Here is a 22,498-nt window from a genome sequence, read left to right on the forward strand (position 1 = left end):
GGAAAATAGTGCCAAGATCTACAACAACAACAAAAAAATCACAGTTTGTACTTTTTCTCTTAAACCTTTTAGCCAACAGTGATGCATGATTATCCAATTTTATCAAAAAAATGAAGAGAATAAAAAGATAATGAGGAGAATATACCTGGTGTAGCATACTGCTGATCTCTGGAGAAATCGATGCCAGCGCCAATCAGCGTCATGATCTTCTCGATCTGTGGACGGGGAGCAGAAGAACGAGATAAGAACCTGCAGAAGCCGCAAGAAGTCGCCTCCACCTCTCACCAGTAGGAAAAAAAAACAACAGAGAGAGAGAGAAATGCCCCTGCACCTTAGATCACAAACAACCGAGTGTTACACCAACCCCTCCAAAGTAAAAAAGGCAGTATACGGTTCCTTTATTGAGAGAACAGTTACAGTAGTTTTATGAAGACACAAAAATGAAAGTGCATTTTAAGGAACTGCACAACAGTTGACTGATTTCATATCTCAAATGCTTTTTTTTCCAGGAGTAAAGATAGATAAATAATATAAACTGATTTAGACTTTATTCATAAAGTTGTACTTGTTATACTATCTCTACCATGTTTTCTTTCCTAACACTTGTAACACTGCCTTGAGGTTTCATACAAGATAAACAAACACAGAAGGTCTGAGGAGGAAGAACAATGACTCAATCAGAAAACATGCGCAACTTCCCCATGTTTCATGCAATTATTTCATGCATCTCTACATAATTGCATGCGTTCGCTGGCGGGTTGATGTCTCCTAGCACAGTCACTATTACCCATGTGTCGTACACATATTGACACGTGCGGTCAGAATAATGTAATTTCATTGTGCTGCAATTATTTGACCAATCACAGCACTATGAAATCTAACCGCATCTTTGGAACAATCCAGTAAGCTTGGTTATTATGAAAAGAAAAATGAAAACAGAGAGTGTTGTGTCACACTTGTCCGGTAAAGTCACTCCGGCTCTATCTCTTTGGGGCCTTTTTGCTAATGTTTTATCTAAAAGTTATTGTCTTGCCCATAGATAGAGCGTTTTCTCTAAATGTCAAATTCCAAAAGCTCTTAAGCCCCCAGACAGGTTGTATATCCCTATAAATATAATTATATAAGGCAATAAAGTGCCTTCAGGAGACTGATTTGTTAGGTTCTCATCATCAGTCTGTGAGTGGATCTTTAGCAGTTACATGGTTTGTAAGTGGAAAAGAAATGTCAGTCAGAGGAGCAGAGACGGAAATCTAACTTTCAAGAAGGATGCATCCATTTAACTGAGCTGCTGTCAGACTGAATCAAAGTAAATGAAAGCTTTTAGACCCTGCTTAGAGGAAGAAATGAATAATCACTGAGATTATATCATTTCAAAAGGGTCTTAGGAAACCTGAAAGGATCCCGTCTACAGGACAGAGCCAAACCCCCAAAAGGATCAGGAGATGTTTAAATGAAGGTGGACGTCTTACGCTGTCAACGGACTTAGATCTTCGTTGTTTTGTTGGGGAAGAAGGCGTCGGTTTCTGCTAAAAGAAGATTCAAGGTTTTTTGTTTTGACTTCTTTCCACGTACCTAGGTACACTGTGTCAGCTGTTTATCATGTTTAAAGAAGCTCTTTCCTCTAACGTCACACTGAGTACTCATAATGGAAAATGCTGCACTGCTGTGACAAATCATTATCTAATCAGAATTCCTCTATTGATCAGCAACTGAAAAGACAAAAGATACTAAAAGATACTAGAAGATGGCCGAGAGCTAATGTTACCTTTGTCTGATGATATACTGCCTCATGTTCTACCAGGTTTTAAACCTTTAAGCTACTTTCTAATAAAGAAGCAGAAAAGAAAAATGTTGTACATTTGTTCAACCAAAAGATTTGATTTGTTAGATTTTGTGTTTATACAACTTAAACTCTGAAACACATTATGATGTTATGAGTGTTATTTGAGCTTTACACTCTAAGCTTGACATTACAAAAAAAGGGTCGCCGTGTCAATTCTCTAAAAAAGTGGATCTGAATCTTGACAACTGTAAATAAAAAGGGGGAAAAAAATCCATCGGCTATGAGAGAGCCTGAGAGCCTGATACTACAAACTGCAGTAAGTAAAAAACATCATTGTTATAGACTTCTCTGTTCATCCTCAGGACGCCTGAGGGGAAAAAAAAAATCTAAATTCTATCCAAGGAAGGAAAGGTGCGAGAAGAAATGTAGCATCATGATGACATTATTTTAGTGATCCATCTGCCCAATGTGAACTGTTGATTAAAACACTGCATATTGACCAGATGGTAGATTAGTCACAAGAGCTTGACAAATAACCTCAGTCTACCAGCGCCACATGTTCTCTATATCAGCCATTACACAGGAAAGTTGATGGTGAAATTGGCAGCGTTTTTTTTGCTACCTGAGCAAAGACCTGGATGAGTCAGCAAAAACAGTTGGGAGTGTATACGAGAAAGTCTTTGCATGCGTCAGGGGTTTTCTTGTACTTAAGGGATAACAGAACTGGATTTATACAAACAGAAAACAAACTCTAATATATTTGGAAGAGGTGTGTCAAAAATGTTGTCTTAGAGTTCTGTAATCACATCAAAAGTTTGGAATCTGGTAGTATTAAGTGGAAAATGTCAGTTTATAAAACCAGGCAGAAGTAGGATAAACAGTTGGATGACGGAGGGAGGGCTGGACTTAAACGTTGCATTAATAAAGGATAACGCTGAATGAGTGTTGGCCTAATTTGGGACCTGGTGTAAGAGGTTACAAGTTTTAAATCTTAAATCTTTCGATATATTTCAGATGACAAGATGATTCAACTCTTCTACCTGGTACGTTAGCTATGCTTAACACAAAAACTAACCCTAACCCTAGATATTATGGGAAACCAGCTAGCATAGGAAGGTTCATAATTAACGTACAGACATGAAAGTGAAAGCACAAAATGTCTACCTTTTGCTTTTTACAAACCGTAACAGATTGTTTCGCCCCAGAAACAAACTGTAAACACAACATAGACCAGATTAGCTAAATTGTTAGCTTATTTCCACAACCAACAGTTACGAAACATCAGTACCATTTCATTTGGCGTCGTGTTTATTGCTAGCTGATTCGTGTATGTTTTATAATCAAGTCTAGAACGATATGTCTCTGTAGGTGAAAAGTGCTTCACTACCTTTTCTAGCTAGCTGCTAATAGCTGCTAGCTGCTTTTTGGTGCTGAGCAGATGGTATCGTCTGCATTTTGAGAGCTTTCTATACTTTTACTACCTAGTTGTAGGAGAGATGTGTAAGATCTTTTATTTTTTAAAGCTGCAGCTTCTTCTAGTTACTGCAAGTTCGTAATGCTAGGCATCTCTTTTCTCTGCTTTGACTTTATAACAAAAGCTCAGCATGTTCTGTTTATGTTGCTGTCATTATGGCCTAAATTATTATGCCTTAAGCAGGATAGAGCCAATTAGTGAGCTGCAGATTAATATCAGTATTAATCAGGGGTCCAATATGTAAAATCAGACACACTGTAGCTCTGTGATAATGAGGACAGGGCAGTGCTACTGCCTCATAAAGAGGCCAAGGTCTGTGCTGAAGGGAGGATTACGGTCCAGAAAGGGGACAATAAGGAGCTGGGATCTCCATCTGACGAGTAATTCAGCAGCCAAGTTATTTCTTTAGCTCTCAGGAGACGAGTCATGCCGATGTTCTTACAACCATTAACGCAGAGATGGTTAATCTGTCCTCTGATTGCAGATTCTGCAACCTTTGGGAACCGTCCTGAAAGCCTCAAACTGCAGTGTATACATAGTAAATAAATAACCGTGATAACACACACACACACACACACACTCTAAAGGAAAGCCTGTTTAAAGTCAATGCAAGTATGCAAAATGATACCAGGACAAAAACTCACACAGCTGCATTCAGTCTAGGTGTATCAGCTTCACTTGTCCACTATAATGGAAAAGGGAATACTAGCCGCTCCAATGAGAATTAGAAGCAGCTACCGTGAAAGGCAGGTGTGATATAGTGTTGGAGTAAATATATCCTTATCAGGGGACAGGACCCAGCGATTTCCTCAAGGTAAAACTCATCCACAACAACAGAGAGCCTCTGAATTTCATGGTTGAGGACTAAGAAAGAGAGGAATGTGTTTGTGTGCAGCAGGATGGAATCAATACAGAGAACTGAAATGGAGAGGCGTCCATTGTGATAGGAACTCGCTATGAGAGAGGAGATACAATGAGGAGGGGTCAGAAGCCAGCGGTGAAGGTGGAGGTCAACAGCTGAAGAGCTAGCAGTGATGAGAGATGGTCAGGCTGAGATTAAAAAAACATGAGCCCATTTATCGTGCTTCTCACAGCAGGACACCAGCTCCAGGACGACTGGGCAGAAAAAAAACTTGACTGCCACTTTACAGAAAGTGTTCTTTGATTGTCCGCCTGGAGAATCTCTAACAATACAGATTTTGAAAAGAGGGTTGTGGTGGGAGAGCTAAAGGACGCCTGGCGCAGCTTGTAGAGGGCGAAACAAAAGGTTCCTGCAGAGAGAGCGTGCCCAGACCACCGGCCTCAAATGGGCAAGCTGGCACCAAAACAAGGCTTGGATGAAAACTGTGGACGAGTGAATGGCAGCAAGGGGGACACAAGCACACCATCGGCCAAAGCGGGTGCCAACATCTCAATGCTAAAGTGGGACAAAGCACTGTCAGCAGCTCCATCAACATCCTCCTGAAATAGCCCAATGTCAAGCTTGTTTTTTTTAAGGAACAGTGCAGGCTTCAATGCAACTTCAAAACTTTGCACATTCATCCCCATAAAGGCGTAGAAATGTGTGTTTTTCTTCCATAAGTTGAGTTCCTTTGCCGAAAGGACAACTCTTATCTCCAATGGCTAAACCAGAGGAACATTAAGTAGTGGCTGCATGTTCCAGCCTCCTGTGGCTTTCCCCTGTGTTTCTCCTTGTTGGGATTAGAGAATAGATTTCCCCTGCTGCTTGCATCGGGCCGTGACACACACCCACATTTCGGTTTGATCTCAGCAGGTCAAAGACATGAGACTTCTCCGTAACAAAAAAACAAAAAAAAAATGCTAGGCCACTTTTTCTCCTCACAGAAAATAAAAGCTACTCCAAATCCACGAGGAGAGCAAATACAAAAAGGCAAAAAAAAAGAAGAAGAAGAAGAAAGAAATGCTGCATGAATTGCCCGTAGAGTTTGAAATACCACAGAGGATTACGTTTTTAAAGAAAATACTCAAAAAGTAGACCGTAAAGAGAGAAAGAAGCTTGAGCTTTCTCCCCCACTCTATTGTGCTGTATTTAGCAAATAAAGCAACAAACTTCAATCATCAAACAGGCTTTACATGAAAGAGAATAGCCACAGAAATTCTAGAAAGCTTCAATTATTTTCCCATTCAATCCACTCAAGGCAGGTAGAAAAGATTAATGAGCCTCCAGTGGAGCCGCTGCCTGGAAGGGAATCAATACTCACAAAAGCTGGTTTCATAGTGGCTACCGGATCTGCGCAGTGCGAATCGAAAACCAAGTTAAAAGTGAAATGAGGCTGAGGATGGCGGCCCTCTCCTTCTGTCTGCTCTCTCTCCTCCTACTCCTCCTACTCCTCCTCCACCTCCCATCTGTAGAGCTCAGTGCACTGCTGGCCCACACAATGAGCCCCCCGGATTGTCATCTTCAGTCTGATCCCAAGGACCACGACGGATCTTGCATTAGCATGCGCTTTACACACCAGCACACACCCCGGCACGTAGAGCACAAAACACACACACACACAGACACACAACCCCGGTCGGAGCGCCTTAAATGGAGAGATGCATAGGCCAAGACCTCATGCAAGTCAAATCTCCTTGTCTTGAAACAAGGAGCAGAGTATCCAAGGATGTGTGTAGCTCATATGAAGAAAAGGAGAAGGGTCGGGGGGGGTCGATGGAGGGAGACAGGGACGAGGGTGTGTGGGAATATTTAGTGAAGCAGCTTACAAAAAGATGTTTTTTTTTTAAAAAGGGGTTCGTGTGCGTTAGGGGGTGGTTTCGGTAATGTCCTGGGACCTCTTGCCAAAGTGCTGTCACACACATATCAGTAGATGTGACCTGCAAAGATGGCCGCCACAGCCTCTCAGAAAGAGCAGCATCAAAAAAAAAGAAAAAAAACACTGTAGATGGAGAAAGCAGAGGGAGAGTGAATAGAGCAGGGAGTGTTCAGTTTTCAGCAGACACTCCCGACATCATTAAAGAGAGTGCAGCCTGGGTTACGCCCAATCAAACTTTAACTACTTTGCCCACACACTCCGCTCATTTGTTATGCACTTTACATCGACAGTGTGAATATTTCCATTTCAAGCAAGTGCAGGCTTTATTCGCTGAAAGGAAAAGGGGGAGAAGAAAGATTCAGGGCTTCTTTTTTGTTGTTGGGGTCGTTGCTTTGAGCGCAGAACTCTCCAGCATCTGAATCACTATTCAAGTGAGAAGAAATGAGACTCTGAGTTCATTAACATTAACTAAGGCTTGCTAAATTGGACAAAAGAAGTTGCTTTTCAATAGCAATAACAGCTTGAGGATTCCCGTAAGGGAGGCCAGTAACAGCTTCAAATAAACACATCATTTCTATCAGATGAAATAGAAATCCTCATCTGATTTGGACGGAAAGAATCTAAGTTATATGATCATTGCAATGTGAAACATGGAGCGCTCACTGCAACCTGCAGTGGAGCTTACATTTTGTATATTGCAGCTTATAAATTATGGATTTATTCAAGCTGCCGTGTGTGAAGGCGGCTGGCTTCACACACAAATATAGTCCATACACACAGTTTGACTCGGTGCATGATGAGAAACCTGCACATGCATGAGAGGCTCCTCCGAGGGAGAAACATGTTTTACTCTGTTCAGACATCCTGAGAGAAATAATACATTTTCAAGGTCAGATGGATGCTAGTGTTATTATCCAAAACAATTTCCTTCTGAGGCCGACAGAGTGGAGAGTAAATAAAAATCCACTCCCATGTGATGAATGAATAATTAAGGATGCATTGTGATGCTCTTTGCCAGGAGCCTACTTTCAGATTTTAAATAAGCTTGGAGGCATTTAGATGAACTTGAAGTTCACTCACTAACACATACTGTAGTTGTGCATACAGTAAATGAGCCTGAAGTGAATCTTTTTGGAAGAGCCAATAATTCAACCTGTGCTCCCGCCACATGGGAGGGCATGTTTGCGCAGGAGGACAGTTGTACCTTCTGTTTCCTCCTCCTCCTCTTAAGCCGTTTTTTTTTTTCTCCTTTCACAACCAGATCAATTCTCAACCTAATCAGTTCATCTGTGCAGAAACACCACAGGCAAGCCAACAGAGGATTGTAAGTGGCTGCAGAGGGCTTCATGGATGAGCAGAGACTACCTCTAACCAAGAAAACATCATCATCCTGCTGCTGCTGCTGCTGCTGTGTTAGTCCTGTCACACTCCTAAAGGCTCCATCCCCCAGATACAGTCAGAGGAGGTGAGGACTGTTCTTTAAAACTGGATAATGAGACTGCACAGTGCCCTGCCTGTGACCACCGAGTCTGAAAGGGGAATTAAAAGATTCAATAACTTCAAATGTTCCCAAACTCTAGCAAACTGTTCTGCAGCAGAGGGACGACTATATCCCAGGAGGGGTGTCAGACACTTTTTTTCTGCTTCTCGACCATTATAAGTGAATATTTTGTGCTTTTTAACCTTTAAGATGAGCAGTTAGTGTTGGATCACATTAAAATAAGCTTTCCCTTTTTGTTTTGGTACATTTTGGGTTGGTATTTGTCACAATTGTGTTATAACTAGACAGACGAGGCTAAAAAAGAAAATATTAGTGCGTCAGCATGTTTCAACTAAATTTGCCTTCAGTGATTTGTGTACTCCAGAACTTTCTTTAGATCATGTCTGGTAGAAGGAGTCAAATGAATTTTGCTAAGGCTCATGATGGATTAAGCTGAGTCTTTGTAATATAGCAACAAGTAAGGTCTTTTACCTGCGTTTTTGTAAAGTGTCCCGAGATAACACTTGTTATGAATTGGCGATATACAAATAAAGATTGATTGATTGATATTTAGAAATGCTCCACTGGATTCAAAAATGAAGGAGACACTCTTCTTATTTCATTGTTTGTCCAGCAGGGAGCACTGACAAGTTGATTTTAGTTTTCACTGTAAAATAACCCACTTTGGTACATACCTCTGACAAAATGAATAAAATACAGGATATGTATAAAGAATGTTTTCATCCCATCTTCAAGTAAAAAAATAAAATAATAACTAATAAAGATTTTTTTTTTATTGCCAATATACAGTATATCATTATGGGCTTCAAAGATCCAGATTTGGGCAATCACTTTGACTGAAGAATAAATAATACTATCATAGAGTTATAGATGACTGAAGATCTAAAAGTATGCATGTCTATGATTGATGGTTGAATCTCGTTTACCAGACTTATACAGAGTAGATGAAACTGTTGAAGTTGTATGTCTGTGACTATTATTAGTCATTTAAAGTCTGAGGCAGATAACTACACCGTCACGTCAAACTTCAGAGTGAGACAGTGTGTGGTATCGTTTTGAATCTGACACAATAATGGAACTGAGTGACTGCATACAGAGGAGGCCAGTTATTATCATTCTGTAGTCAAACACTACCTTCAATTACCAGTCGGTGTCTCCTCGGCAGACTTCGAACAAACAATGAACTAAAGTTAAGTTGTTGATGTTTCTCACAGTCTGAACATGCTGAAGCAGATCAAGGTCGAAAACCCTTCTTTGTACTTGTGAATGCTCACAGCTATAAAATTCCAAAGACAAGGTTACACCGACTGTATCCACAAGAGAGTGAGTGAGTCATTCTGCCGAGGTGTGTGATTTGGCTTCAGGCTGGAGAAGTGTTTTAAACTCTGACGAGCCTCCGTAAGTGTACTGGCACCCTCTCCGTGTGAGTGTTGACGGGGATTACTTCCAGACGGAACAAACAGCAGGTCGATCTGCTGTCAAACATAAACGGGTCCTCATAGAGACCTTCACCTCCACAGCAGCGTCCTTGCTGTTGGCTGGCTGTTATCAGTGAGCTCACAACTGCAAGGACGTCAACACAACAGCTGGCATAGTTTTATGACTGCACCACATCGATATAAATATTAGAGCCTGACCGATATTAATGGTGCCGATATGGGATCGATATTAAACTTCTTTTTTTTACTGAATTCATGAAGCAGAAAGCATTAACAAGGTGACAGCTGTCCAACAGAGTGTGCTCCACTCCAAAGTTCAAAATGCTCCCAGAACTGTCTGCAGAGCAACATAGCTAAACAAATGCTAATCAAATATATTGGTGGATATAAAGGGGGGGGGGGGGATCAGGGTAGATCACAAAATGACATGATAGGGGGTACATGGCCCACCATAACGATCACGATACAGCATTCCTTACATTCTTTTATTCCGCTGTCAACCTCTAATTTGGCCAGTTCACTTCTTTTCAAGTTATCCTGATTTGTGTTCTAATCGTTACCTTGAGAAGTTTTGAAGTGTATCAGCTTTCACATCAGTGACCTGTGAATTATTTCTGTCCAAACCTAAAAAACATAAATTCTAATATCGGTTATGTTTTTTAAAAATAATCAAGTCGGGAGCACCCATAGCCTTTATGTTAGCCTTTGTGTTTATGTCGTGCGCCCTATTTACAGACTTTGTAGTCCTCGTCGCAGACGCAGTGGGTTTTGAATCCGATCTCGGCCCATTGCTGCATGTCACCCACCCCCCCCCTCCCCGTACTCTTCAGCTGTCCTGTCCAATAAAAAGGCGAAAAGGCCCCAAAAATAACTTTAAAAAACAAAAATAATAATAATCACGTTACAGTTTCATAGTTGAGACAAGAAAACGAAGGAGGTCATTGACATTATACAGCGATACAAAATGCTGCAACTGTATCACATTATTTAAGTGCATGTTGTTTTAGTCTCAAACATCGCTCAAGTTGGGGAAAAAGGGGGCTTAAAAGCTGGAAAATCTCAGTATCCCCCAGATTAGTATCCACTGAGCTCACCCACAACCATCAACCATCAAAGTCACATAGAGATGTATTGAATTTCTGGATCACTACGTCCACAAATCATACCGGAGAGGTTACTGAGGTGATCGAAGAAGTGTTCGATTCTGACCATCCCAAATACAAACCGCTGGCCCAAAGCAGCCAAGTTATCGACCTGAAAGCCACGGATATCTCGGCTCACTGTAGCTGTTGTGATGGCCATCATGTAAAGGAACACGGGGCTTGCAACACGATCTCCTCCCCACTGTGGAGGGAGGGCATTAGCACAGAGGGCTTATCTGAGCCCATGATTCGCTCGATCCGGCATCATAAATGTAAGTCATCTCTCATGGACTACTGGAATTCACTGCAGCGTAGGAGAGCTGTAACAGTCGTAGGGCAGCATGTAACAGAGCAGAATGCTAAAAATGCAAAGGGCAAACATGCTAAGATACTCATCGAGAAGCTTGGAGGACATCATTAATCCTGCTCACAGTAAGAGGATTGTTATAGGATAATGTAGGGAGGGCACAACTCTATATACCTCTGCTCATTCATTGTTATCTGTCCTCTAATCTCACGGCCCATTAAACTAATACAGTGGTAGAAAATATGCTGATTTAGCTATTTGATTGTTTCTTGTGGTTTTCAAGCAGCAGAGTCAAACAAAACAAAAAAAACTGATATTTTCCCTGTAATAAAATCTGTACTTATTCACTGACTTATGTTTTGTGTGTACGATATGTTGTTTTTTTTTTTTTTAAGACAGACTCAGGTTAGTTCCCATGCCTTTGCAAAAGAACAAGACGATATTGAAGTGAGACGGATCTGCAGCTTGTGCGTCTCGTCTGAATCTCCATTTCTAAATCTCCCTCTCTTGTCTTACTTCCTCGGCTTCTCAGCTGTTTTATCCCCCGTCTTCTTGTCCTGTTTAATCTCTTCTCTCCGTGGCTCTGCTTAGCTTTTTTTTTTTTTTTTTTTTCTTCATCTACATCCCAGACAAAGCATTAAAGTACTGAATGGAGGGATATATTTAGCTATGAAAATCCATGCTTATGACAAACACAGGGCAGGATTGTGCAATTTTTCACGTGGATTTTGCAAAATGAATTCCTTAAAAGAACTGAACCTTAAATCTTCTCGCACAGACCGTGTTTTGCTGACGGTTTGTGTATACAAACGATTGTCGAGCTCAAATTGCAGCGAGTCCCCCTCAGGACAAAAACATCACTACAGTCAACAGAGATGTTTACTGTAGATCCTGAGGTTTATCATCCACCGTGTTGGAGTTGTTGACGTGAGCATCTTTGTTGTTTCAGCACAAGAACAAGCTGACTTCGGCCCAAACAGGAGGACACAAGAGGAATTCTAGACAATGTCCTCATAAATCATGTATTCATTTTAGTCATGCTCGAATTCTGTGTTCAAAAAATGTTGTAAAAGAGCTCCAGTACAAACACGTTCCACATGATGTTAAATGATTCCTTCCTAGAGTTTTTTATAAACATGATTGATTTTTGTTTAACATGTGTTGTGGTTGTATCTCAGGCTGCTTTGTTGTGTGTCTTAGTTTCTGTTCTGGTGTTGTATTTCTATCCGACACTTTTCTTTCTTCATTCTTATGTAACTAAAATTATTGAAGGAACTATTGTATGTAAACAAATTAAAAGACCTTGTCAAAACGCTTCACATTAGTCAGTACTGTAGGCAACAGTAATGCTCTGGTATAAACAAAGACTCAAAGCGCCCAAAAGGTACGCACACCCAAACACTTACCTCGTCCCATTCGGAGGTGAAAGATGGAGACTTCTCCAGCCTCTTCTTGCCGGTGCTACAATTAGAAACAGACTCGCTCCGGTTTCCCAATCCCCCGTCCTCCTCGCTAGGAGGCGACACGAGCAGGTCTGAGTCAGACTTGGAGAGGCTGCGTGCCAGCTTCAGGTCTCCAGGAGGACGCATCCTCACGGCAGCCCCGGCCCCTGAGGAGTCCCTGGGCTCCTTGTTCACAGTGGCATAAATCGCTTTTGGATCACAGTCTGTCAGGATGGCGGCCATGCTAGGACGGCTCGGTGTTGGCGCAGCTGCTCCCGTCTTTGCCTTTTCCTCCTTTACTTTGGCAGGCTTTCTCGATTCTGGCTGGACACCTGGAAGCCTTAAGGGCTCCTCCTGGCAGTCGAAGACAGGGGAGGATCCGTGCAGGAGGCCCGTGAACTGCTCCGGGACACCTGCTCCCTGATCCCCGCTGAGCTGGGAGTTATCTGCGGGGCGAGAAGCGAAACAGAGCAAAGTCAGAGAGAAGTTTGGGGAGGGGAAAAAAAGAAGAAGAAAAAAAGTTTTCTAGCGCTTGAAAGTGGACCTCTGACTGAGGGGCAGGATCCTTGCAGCGAGGCTAATAAGAAGCCTCCCACACAAGCCTAGAAACAGATCTGCAATTGTTTCCTACCAGAAGTGACGGAGAGAAAAAGAAGGAGAGAGAAGAGAAGAGAAGAGAAGAGAAGGAGCGAGGAGAATGCGTATGTTGGCCGGAGAAATATCAGAATTCCAAACCCAGCTTGCAGCCGTCTGACGACTCTCTGCTGGTGCCTCGCCGCCTGTCTTTTGTAACACTGCGTTAAAGCTTGTCATATTTGGAGCAAGCCTCATCTTACAGGCCCACTCCTCTGTTGGGTCCCTTTCTTACTGAAATGACACAGCATTAAGAGTTTCCCCCTAAGCTACTGACTAACACTCACATCCCTGTTACCGCCAACCACAACACACACACACACACACACACACACACACACACACACACACACACACACACACCAGAGTATTCACCCAAAAGAAAAGAAAAATGACATAAAACACCACCAAGAGGAGTTTAACTTACATCAGCTGTCTTCTCCAACAATAACAACTCCTTAATGAGACCAAGCGGGCGAGAGCAATTAAAAACAATTAGATTCTCCTCCTCCCCTCTCCCGGAGGAATTACTGCCACCTAAGCCTCTTTTCTGCAATCAAATCAGCCACGGGATGTCCGCGCCAACGCACCGTCTCCAGAAAAAAAATTCACATCAGCCTGTGTGTGGTCCTTTCGGGCATCTTCCCTTCTGCACCGTGCGGATGCGTGTTGTTGACTGCCGTGTGACCAGCAGCCCTCTGTGTTTTGCTGCCTTCTAATTCTAGACCCTAATGGGGCCTCAGGAATGGAAATTCGAATCACCCTATCCTCCAGCAAACCAGACTCCTGATAATTAGCTCTGTGACACATGGTGAAGGAGTGTGTGTGTGTAGAGGATCGGCGTGTACGTGTGTGTGGACTGTCTCTGCCCGGGTGACAGGGTCAGGGTGTTTGGTGACAGGGAAACTGGGACAGAGACACCGCAAGGAAAAGTAGTGACCTGGTGCAACACTTTGTTTGTCCTTCAGAGAAGAGAAGAGCTTCTGTTGACGGATTCGCGGTCTGCTGTCTCGCAAACCCGCTGCTTTAAGAGTGAAAACATCAAAAAAAAGGAGCCGGCTGTGAAGGAGTCTTATCTACAAAACATGAGGAGGAGGGAGAGTACTACTTAAAAGTTTGTCTCGCTAACACAACAAAATGCACCATTAAGCGTCTCAGGGGCCATTTGCAACGCCTACCAACGCCCTGTACTCCTTTTTCACAAGCTGCTCCACACTTGATTGTCTGGGAAAAAAAAAGTGTGTGTGTGTGTGTGTGTGTGTGTGTGTGTGTGTGTGTGTGTGTGTGTGTGTGTGTGTGTGTGTGTGTGTGTGTGTGTGTGTGTGTAGGTGTTTGTGTGTGTTCAAGGAGGGGAGTGAGTGTTCTGTGCGCATATGTCAGGACCACAGCCAAACACCCACCCTCTCCTGGCAGCTGAGGAGTGTGAACGCCCTATGAGAACATCAATGTGCTTCCAACAATCTCACACAGTGTTAACCCTCACTGAGACCACATCACCCCCCTCCCCCTCCACCCCCCACCCCCTCTCTGCCCACACAGCTCCATGTTGGAAAAAATTGCGTCCGGACACAATCCGGTGTTATTGCAGCTCTAACAGACGGGTGAGGTCACCGCAGAGGTGGGATGTGTATTATATTTGGCAGAGACATCTCCATGTCTAACAGGTGATGTCATGTTTGTTTTGCAGCCGGCGCTGGCTGTCACTCGGACGTCGACATACTCTGAAGTCGATTCATGCTCTGGTTTTAATGTAGATTTAAAGACATGGTCATGACTGCAAGAAGTCTAAAAGGAACTGAAGGCTATGCATTGATATTTGAACATTTACAGTAATGTGGGTAAACAAATACCGCTGGTTTGTTATTAAGTTCTAAGTTATTAAGTATTAAGTATTTAGTTCCCTTTTTTATAATATGAAAATAAAATCTAAGACGGAAGAAGAAGAAATGCCTGGCCGGCTCACTTCCTCAAATGCGACAAAAAGAGAGGTCAGAGGTCTATGAAACGTGATAGAATAAAACACTTTTTGTGTCATTTGAGTAAGTTAGCGGGCATATCTTCTTCTTTATTCTGCTGTTTTTGTACTGCTCCAACACAATTTGAGCCCAAAGGGATGACTTATTATTATTATTATTATTTTTCTTTTTTGGGGGGGGGGCTTTTTGTGTCTTTATTGGAGAGATAGGAGAGTGGATAGAGTCGGCAATCAGGGAGAGAGAGAGAGTGGGGAATGACATGCGGGAAAGGTCGGATTTGTACCCAGTCCGCCTGCTTGAAGGGCTACAGCCTCCATACATGGGGCACGCGCACTAACCACTGTGCCACCAGCGCCCCAAGAGATGATCGCAGTCTGAGTCTTCCTTTATGATCATTCATGGCAAAGCAAAGCAGCAAATCCTCACATTTAAGATGCTGGAAGAAGTACTCATTTGCCATTTTTGTCTTTAAAAATCACAGAAGAATATTTAGCATCATCAATAATGCTGTGTAGTGTGGAATCTATTGTGATCTGTGGCAAATTGGAGGATGTTACTTCTCCACTGGAGGCTCTTTAAAACATGACACAGAGGTGGAAGTCTGTGGGGAAACACTATATTCCTGCTGAGAGCAGCAATGTGTTTGTGACAGATGATAAACGCCACAGAATTGCTGACCGTGCACATATCTGCCCCACCTGCCACAGAGCGCTGAGGTCCGCACAGTGTTGATGAGGGGGAGGGAATTGTACCTCAAACCAACTCAATCAAAACTGAAAACATTTATAACCACATGTGCATAAGTAAACATTTATTTTTGGGGAAGCTGTGTGGGTTTTTTTTTTTTTTTTTTTTGTTAAACTTAAAAAGTAGGAACCAAGACTTTCTGATGAGCCAAGTGAGTCAGAAAAGAGAAGAAAATTCCCACAGCGGTTTTCAAATATAAAACAAACTTGTGGTTTCTGTGGTTTTCAAATAGGGAAAAGAGAGTATTATTTAAGAGTAACTGGGGAGGATGTGAAGAAATGAAGGGCTCCCTACGCCCTGACTCCACCAAAACACCAGCCTTTAAAAACAGTCTCTGATTCTTGAGGTATGTGGCATAACAGGCTCGACAAAAACATTGCTGCTTCTGCACAACACTTATCATCATGTTTAATATTTAAAAGTTAATCTTCAAATCTCTTGTAAAATCAAGACAATGAGGTCTATTTTCTTATGAAATTGCAATTTAATTTATTTTTATTTTTTTTATATTTCTTTATGGGCGTTTTAAGCTTTTATTTTAGAGAAAAGACAGTGAATAGAGTCAGAAACCAAGGAAAGAGAGAGAGTAGAGACCAGGGCCGCCCGCTTGAAAGACTATAGTCTCCTTACATGGGGCACGTGCACTAACCACTAGGCCACTAGGCCACTGGCAGCCCCTCAATTCAATTCTTGTCTTTAAAACAATTTGTTCATGAATTACTTAATGCTAGAAAACGTGTCCAATTTTGTCATCATCAGATACTTTTCAAAAAGAAATTCAATCAAGTCCCATTTTCTGACTGCATAATGCTCCTGCCTAATTGCATTAAAGGGATTCTTTGCCAATTTTTCAACCTCATCTCCTTCAATCAGAGTTAGGTTTAAAATGTTAAAAACTACGAGCACCATTATTTGATGTAGTTGGTGGCCTGAAACAAAGACTCTTTCAGCTGGGATTTTAATTCTCACAAACTATGCCACATACAGCAATAGCATCCTAAAAATATCATTGCCATGGTACTTTCAATTCAATGCATTCTGGTATATGTAGGCACTGCTGACAAGGCTTAGTGAGTAAGAGAACTCTGCTTCATCAGTCAGTGAAGCAAAACTGAGGAATACATTGCTTAATTTGACTACATTAACTTAAAAATGACTCAAAATCAAATTGATATGAAAATCCCCTTTAAAGCTCGTGTCCGGAATCTTCAGTTTGAGTCGATTTTGGCGCCCCCTGTGGACAAAGCTGTCCCTTTTATCTCTTTGCTGATTTTGTCCTGTTCATGTGTAAAAAAAAAAAATGTTTTTCAACAAAATAAATCTCACTCCCCGTGTCTGACATCTACCCTGCAGCAGTAGTTTCAGACATAAAATATGAGATTATTGCTTTAAGTAGATGGTCTTGTTTGCTCTCATAGATCGTATAAAGAGGCATCTATATTAATTTCAGTCTATTTCACAACCAGTTAAAAACTCCTCACAGGAGTTTTAAGGTTCCTCATTTTCACATATCTGTTCCATCAAGATTAAATATTTTATGTAGATGTTGTGGCAGGGGTCGTCAATAAATTCTCTGGGAGAAAATTACTTCAAACACTCTTACATCAACATTAAAATAAGAATCCAATGAGCACCCTAATGCAAAAATAGTCGTATCCTCCTGTAAACACCACCATCAAATCAGCTGGTCTGTCATGCACGCCTGCACCGTTCATTATGTAACCATGCTGCAGAAAATAATGATTCAATGAAGATATTTATATGTGTCAGAAAAATCCCAGAGGCCATTCTCCTTACCTCTGCTCTGTTCCTGACTGGATGACGTAGTGGATCCAGCTGTAGGCGGGATATGAGTCCGAGATATGAATGTCACAATCTGATTAAGAATTCTGTTTCATATCGGCAGAGGAATGAATCTCTCCCCACTTGCCAGGGAGCGTCAATCAGCCTTCTCCCGACAAGCCAAATCCGCTCTGCTGCCTGAGTATGCCAGTCATGCATTCCCAAGCAGCGCTAATCCAAGCCAGTCCCATCTCTCCCCGCAAACTCCAACTCATCTCTCCTCTTTCATTGACATGCTTGGCTTGTGTTTTTCAAGTGTAATGTGTCCACTGCACATCTCCTTACCCTCGCAGCATTTCCAGCAGCAGCAGTTGTTCCCTCTTAGGTTACAAAAAAATCTGAGAGACAGAGATAAAGAAACTCACCTCCTGAAGCTTTTGGGCCCACCCGCCCAGGAGGGTGCAGGGTGTCTTTCGTTTTGCTAGGGGCTCTGAGGTCATTTGGGGCAGTGGGTTTACGCTAAAATGGAACAGGAAAAAAAAAAAAAGAGGGTACAATCACATCTGCCGCTCAAAACAAAGCACATCTTGTTGTTTAGTTAACAGGTCATACATAGTCGAATCTGCAGCTATCCAAGTTGTTTGTTTTCTGTATTTTTAATATAAACTAGTGTAAGCTTAACAGGAAATAAAGATGCCATCCCATTGGTTGCCTCCATGACATGTCATGTTGTGTCTGATCTCTCCGGGCTGAGGATCAGGGCAGAGGGGTCAATGTGTCGCTCTTTTATTTTGATTAGGCAGCTGAGGAGAAAACCTAAGCTTGAAATAAGAGACATGAGCAGATATTGTGGGCAGCAGGTGGGGTTGTAGTAACAATACAAGCTGCTAACTGCATCAAAAAGTGCAAAAAGCAATAAAATCAGATATGATGGGACGATAAATAAAGCAGGAGGGTTTACGTGGAGATCCATATATGAGGGCTAGTTTATGGCGACTTGTGCCTTCTGCTGACATACGTATGACTCAATCTTTGACGACGACAAGACCTTCATCTTTATTATATAATCTGCTTAAGTCATGCGGCCGTGTAGTACCAATGGCAGCAGGGATACTGCTCTCTGGCTGTCAAAACTCAGAGTATTTCATTTTTGTACAGCTTGTGTTTGTAGAAGGATTGGAGAACTGACATTCATGACAACCAAAGAAACAGTTAAAATCAATGTATTGTGAAAGATATAAGAGAAGGAAGAAAGGAAGCAGCTTATATTTACCTGAGGTAGGACACTGTTGGAAGACTGTGTAGTGGTTTTCTCATCTAAGAAGATCGGAAAAAAAACAAAAAAACAAAAAGTTAAGACATCGTCAGGGTACCAGAATTTTAATCTCAGATTTGATACTAGTACAAATCAAACGATATTGATGCCATGGCAACAAAAAAAAATCGAAGTCCAAGGCACCCAACCCAATAATTGGTAATTTCTTCTTTTTAAAGATCTAATCTTCCAAGATAAGTCATGAAAACGGCCTTAAACGTGTCTAAGAAAGTCAGCTGTCAGTCAGTTTGTAAGAGAAGTAAACTTCTTTATGAGACGCCAAAAATTTTAAAAAAAAAACATGTCGACAACCTTAGTCGGGACGGATGAAAATTTGAAGACCTCAATTGCGCACCATTTATTCACAGTCAGACACAATGTTTTCCCTGTTCTGACTGTTAGATGGAAGAGAAAGTGATGTATGAGAAAATCATGTATTATGCATGGCAATATCGCAGGAGAGCCGGAGAGACTTCAGATTAATCTCCTGGCCGTTCGAACGCTGCAGACATGATAAAGCACTTTTTAAACAAATGGCAAGCTAATCTTTTAAGAGCCAAGAAGACGCAGAACAGTTACATTCTCTCTTCCCCCCCCCCCCCCCACACACATAGGGGAGGGCATGATGACATCAGCAATCAAACTCCAACCCTTTTGCTCGGTGACGTTTTCTAATGGTAAGCTACTGAGGCTGACTAAGCCTGCAGGCCTGAGGGGCCGCTTTTTAAAACATCTACATCAACGGCCAGGGATCCAAATGGCCTTCTAATTTAATCCCATTTAATCCAATTACATGCAGTGCCATTCATCGGCCGCAACCAAAAAGGAGGGTCTGCTCATACATATATACACACGCAGCCACAGGAAGAGGGTTGGTCATGTGTGTGTGTGTGTGTGTGTGTGTGTGTGTGGGCTGTCAGGCTTGTTAGGATAGGAATGTATTATGTCGTTCTTGGAAAATGTCAGTGGAGTTTAAGTTTGGAAAATGAGCCCAACTCTGTTTGAAATTTTTGCCCAGATGAGCAGTGCACTGGTATACAAACCGTAAAGAGAGGGTGGGGGGGGGTTTACCCACAAACAAAAAACAGAAAACAAAAATCTCTGGAATTACACCCTTTTTGTTATAGCTTCCTTCTTTTGGATCACAGTGACAGTGATGACTATTACCTTTACAGGATCTGGACTCCTGGCTGGGCGGGGGGATTTTGGTCTGAGCCGTCAGCAGCAACTCGTATGTGTGATCCTCCTCTTCCTCCTCCACCTGCTCGCCTCTCTCAGCTATGCTGCTGTTTGTATAAAGCGCCTGCAGAAGAAGACACAAAGAGAAGGTCGCAAAAAATGTCGGTGGGAAATGATTGCGCTGACTCGATGAAATGATTTAGCTGTGTTAGTTTAAGCAACCCCAGTAATCGGGAAGATGCTTCTCTCTGCTTTTCATGCCCTGTCATATGCAAGTAGTGTTTCACAACAACAAGTCATTAGTCTTTATTTTAAACGTATGGAGTGTTTCTTAGATGTGCTGTTTATTGGCTCATCTGACGCCTGCCCCCAAGCAGTGGTGACAAGTATATCAAACAAAGGTATAGAAAAATCAACCTTCTCAATGACAGAAGAAAAAAAAAAAGGTTGAGGTGAGTGCTGCACTGGTTCAAAAAATGTAGAGGAATCGGGCGCTCTTCAAGGGCAGGGGACAGAGGTCAAATCGCTAAAAAATAAATGGCTGTCCTGATTACAAACACAGTTAATTGTGAAGAAAATTCAGTCTAAACTGAAAATCTGAAGCACTCTGATGCATTATAAAAATCCTTTATCAAACAGGGATGTGGATATGTGTTTTGACTCGACTGAGTCCATGTCAGGACATGATGTTTTGACGAACCAGTTCAAAACTCCTCACAGGAGCTTGAAGCCTTCACTTCAGAGTAAGAGCAGGTAAGATTGTAAGTCAAACTTCAGTGTGACAACAACAATACATCCTCCATAGTCAGCCAAATTTAAGGCCGGACAGGTTCACTGAGAGTGTGTCTATTTTTCCACTTTTCTTCTCTCTATCTCAGGCCACACTCGCATTAATATTTACTACAAAGTCATTGGAGTTGAGCAGCAGCAGCCATTAAAAATGCAGTCATGACGAGGTCAGGGATAAGAAAAAAAAAACAGGAGCTTTCTGAGTAGCAGACAAGAATTTTCTGAATGCTTCTATGACATTGTGTTGGTGTTAACCACTACATTTCAATTTTTTGGGTTTTTTTCCCCCCACAACTTGGGTTCATGATCTCACCTCTTCTTCATGACCGGGACCAGGATGTGACGAGTGAGCCAGGCGATCTTTCTGTAAATGATCCAAAAAAATGAGGTGTGATAAAACTATTATGAGTGTGTTGCAACATTCATGTCGAGAAACGCATTGCTTCTCCTCCCTGTGACACATCAAGCTTTATCCTGGAGGGGTTTAAAGCCTCACTCATGTGTATGGAGGACCGCTATCACCCTCTAGTGGGAGTTCTGTATTGCAACTCCAATTCACAACTCTGTGTGTGTGTGTGTGTGTGTGTGTGTGTGTGTGTGTGTGTGTGTGTGTGTGTGTGTGTGTGTGTGTGTGTGTGTGTGTGTGTGTGTGTGTGTGTGTGTGTGTGTGTGTGTGTGTGTGTGTGTGTGTGTGTGTGTGTGTGTGTGTGTGTGTGAGGATGGGCCTCAGTTAAACCACTGCATACCTTGCCAGCTTCACTATCCGGCCGTCCAGAATCCCTGTCGGACGATTTGCCGCTGGTGAGGCTGTCCAGAGAGTGGCAGGAGGTGGCTTCAAACAGAGCCTCGTACGGACTCTCCTCCTCGGGCCCCGGGGCCAGCCCAGAGATCAACTCACTCACCTTGTCAAGATCACCTTTAAAACAGGTCAAAATATACCAACTAGCATGTTAACATTGGCAGCTAACCCACTGAGTTGTTTCCTATACAGTATTTTTTTCACCTCTCTGTTGTATGTTTTCTTTCTTGTCTGCAGAATAAAAATTTCCCTTGGGGTCAATCACTTCTTCTCCTGCTTGAATGCAAGTAGTTTGTTGCTGCTGGATGCATGTTCAGTATGTCTGTGCATTTTAAGGTGAAGAATTTCTCATTTTGTTGTAAAACTGTATAAAGACAATAAAGGATTTATATTCTATTCCATTCTAAATTAAAAGTTGAAGAAGTATACACCAGGCTAATTTTTAAGATAATCTGACATGAAACAAAAAAGCCATCCAATTGGGCAGCTGATGATAACAGATTATCTTCAAAATAAAAGACCTGAGCGGATATTGTGGGCAGCAGGTGCGGATAAAACAGGCCAAAGTGTACATATGCAATGTTTATAAGCACAATAATGGGAGACAATTCTTAGCTGAGGAAATTAAAGATCCCCTTAATTGCATTTTCTCTTCTCTGTGGTTTCTGTTTAAGCTGCTTACTGAACCCTTGTTTTAACATCTGGTAAGTCTTACCCTTTCTCCTCGGGCTAGGACTCTCCTGAGGCGGAGGGATTGGTGGAGGGGGAAGGTCAATGTCAGGGGGTTTTCCAGTCATGTGACCTGCAACAGACAAACAGGAGATTGTATCACAGCTGGTGAATGTGAAATCAAGAGGAACACTTCCCACTTCCCCACTGCTTTCTTATTAGTTTTTATTTATTTATTTATTTATTTTTGTACCTAGTACGAGAGCAACGATCTCTCTGCTCTTCTGTGAGGGCATGTCCTTGACAGTGTCCAGCGCTGTCAGGCCCTTCTGGTCGAGGATGTTCACGTTGATACCTGGCAGAGGACAACAGTCAAGCGTTGGTTTTGACTTATTTCTACAAAACGATTCAAATGTTGCTTGTGTGTCCCTGACCTGCACCGAGGAGTTTCTGCACCACATCCGCTTTCCCAAACAAGGCTGCTTCGTGGAGAGCGCTGCCTCTCTCCGTCTGCGTAGAAAATTAAAGCAAAAGGCATAAACAACCAGAGGCACAGGGAGAGAGTTGACATGAATATGAATATTATGAAAATAAAGCTCATCTTTATTTCCTTCTACTATTCCCACATGAGTCAGCCTTTGTTAAACCTGCAGCATTCCTGTTCTTGCACCAGTTACATAAACATTGTATAGTGACGACCAGATTTTGAGCCCACTGCCCGGTCCACCTCCCTACTGACAACCA

The 22,498-nt window shown here is 42.2% G+C and overlaps 1 protein-coding gene across 9 annotated transcripts in view; it reads right to left on the bottom strand.

The window, feature by feature from the left end:
- The window catches only part of LOC109985958 (ankyrin repeat and SAM domain-containing protein 1A), a 71,476-nt gene that overhangs the window by 21,889 nt on the left and 27,089 nt on the right, over positions 1-22,498 (bottom strand). For 7 of the 9 annotated variants that reach the window (XM_065961706.1, XM_065961704.1, XM_065961703.1 and 4 more), the window contains 11 exons: positions 22,189-22,264; positions 22,008-22,109; positions 21,801-21,887; positions 21,033-21,202; positions 20,600-20,650; positions 19,486-19,621; positions 18,277-18,320; positions 17,429-17,522; positions 11,830-12,311; positions 1,470-1,526; positions 146-215 (listed from right to left, as the gene is read on the bottom strand). In XM_065961706.1, coding sequence (XP_065817778.1) covers positions 146-215; positions 1,470-1,526; positions 11,830-12,311; positions 17,429-17,522; positions 18,277-18,320; positions 19,486-19,621; positions 20,600-20,650; positions 21,033-21,202; positions 21,801-21,887; positions 22,008-22,109; positions 22,189-22,264 — 1,369 coding nt within the window. The remainder of the gene's footprint in view (positions 1-145; positions 216-1,469; positions 1,527-11,829; positions 12,312-17,428; positions 17,523-18,276; positions 18,321-19,485; positions 19,622-20,599; positions 20,651-21,032; positions 21,203-21,800; positions 21,888-22,007; positions 22,110-22,188; positions 22,265-22,498) is intronic. The other 2 variants (XM_065961702.1, XM_065961705.1) reach the window with 2 other exon arrangements.

Source organism: Labrus bergylta, chromosome 12, assembly GCF_963930695.1.
Source record: "Labrus bergylta chromosome 12, fLabBer1.1, whole genome shotgun sequence".
NCBI lineage: Eukaryota > Metazoa > Chordata > Actinopteri > Labriformes > Labridae > Labrus > Labrus bergylta.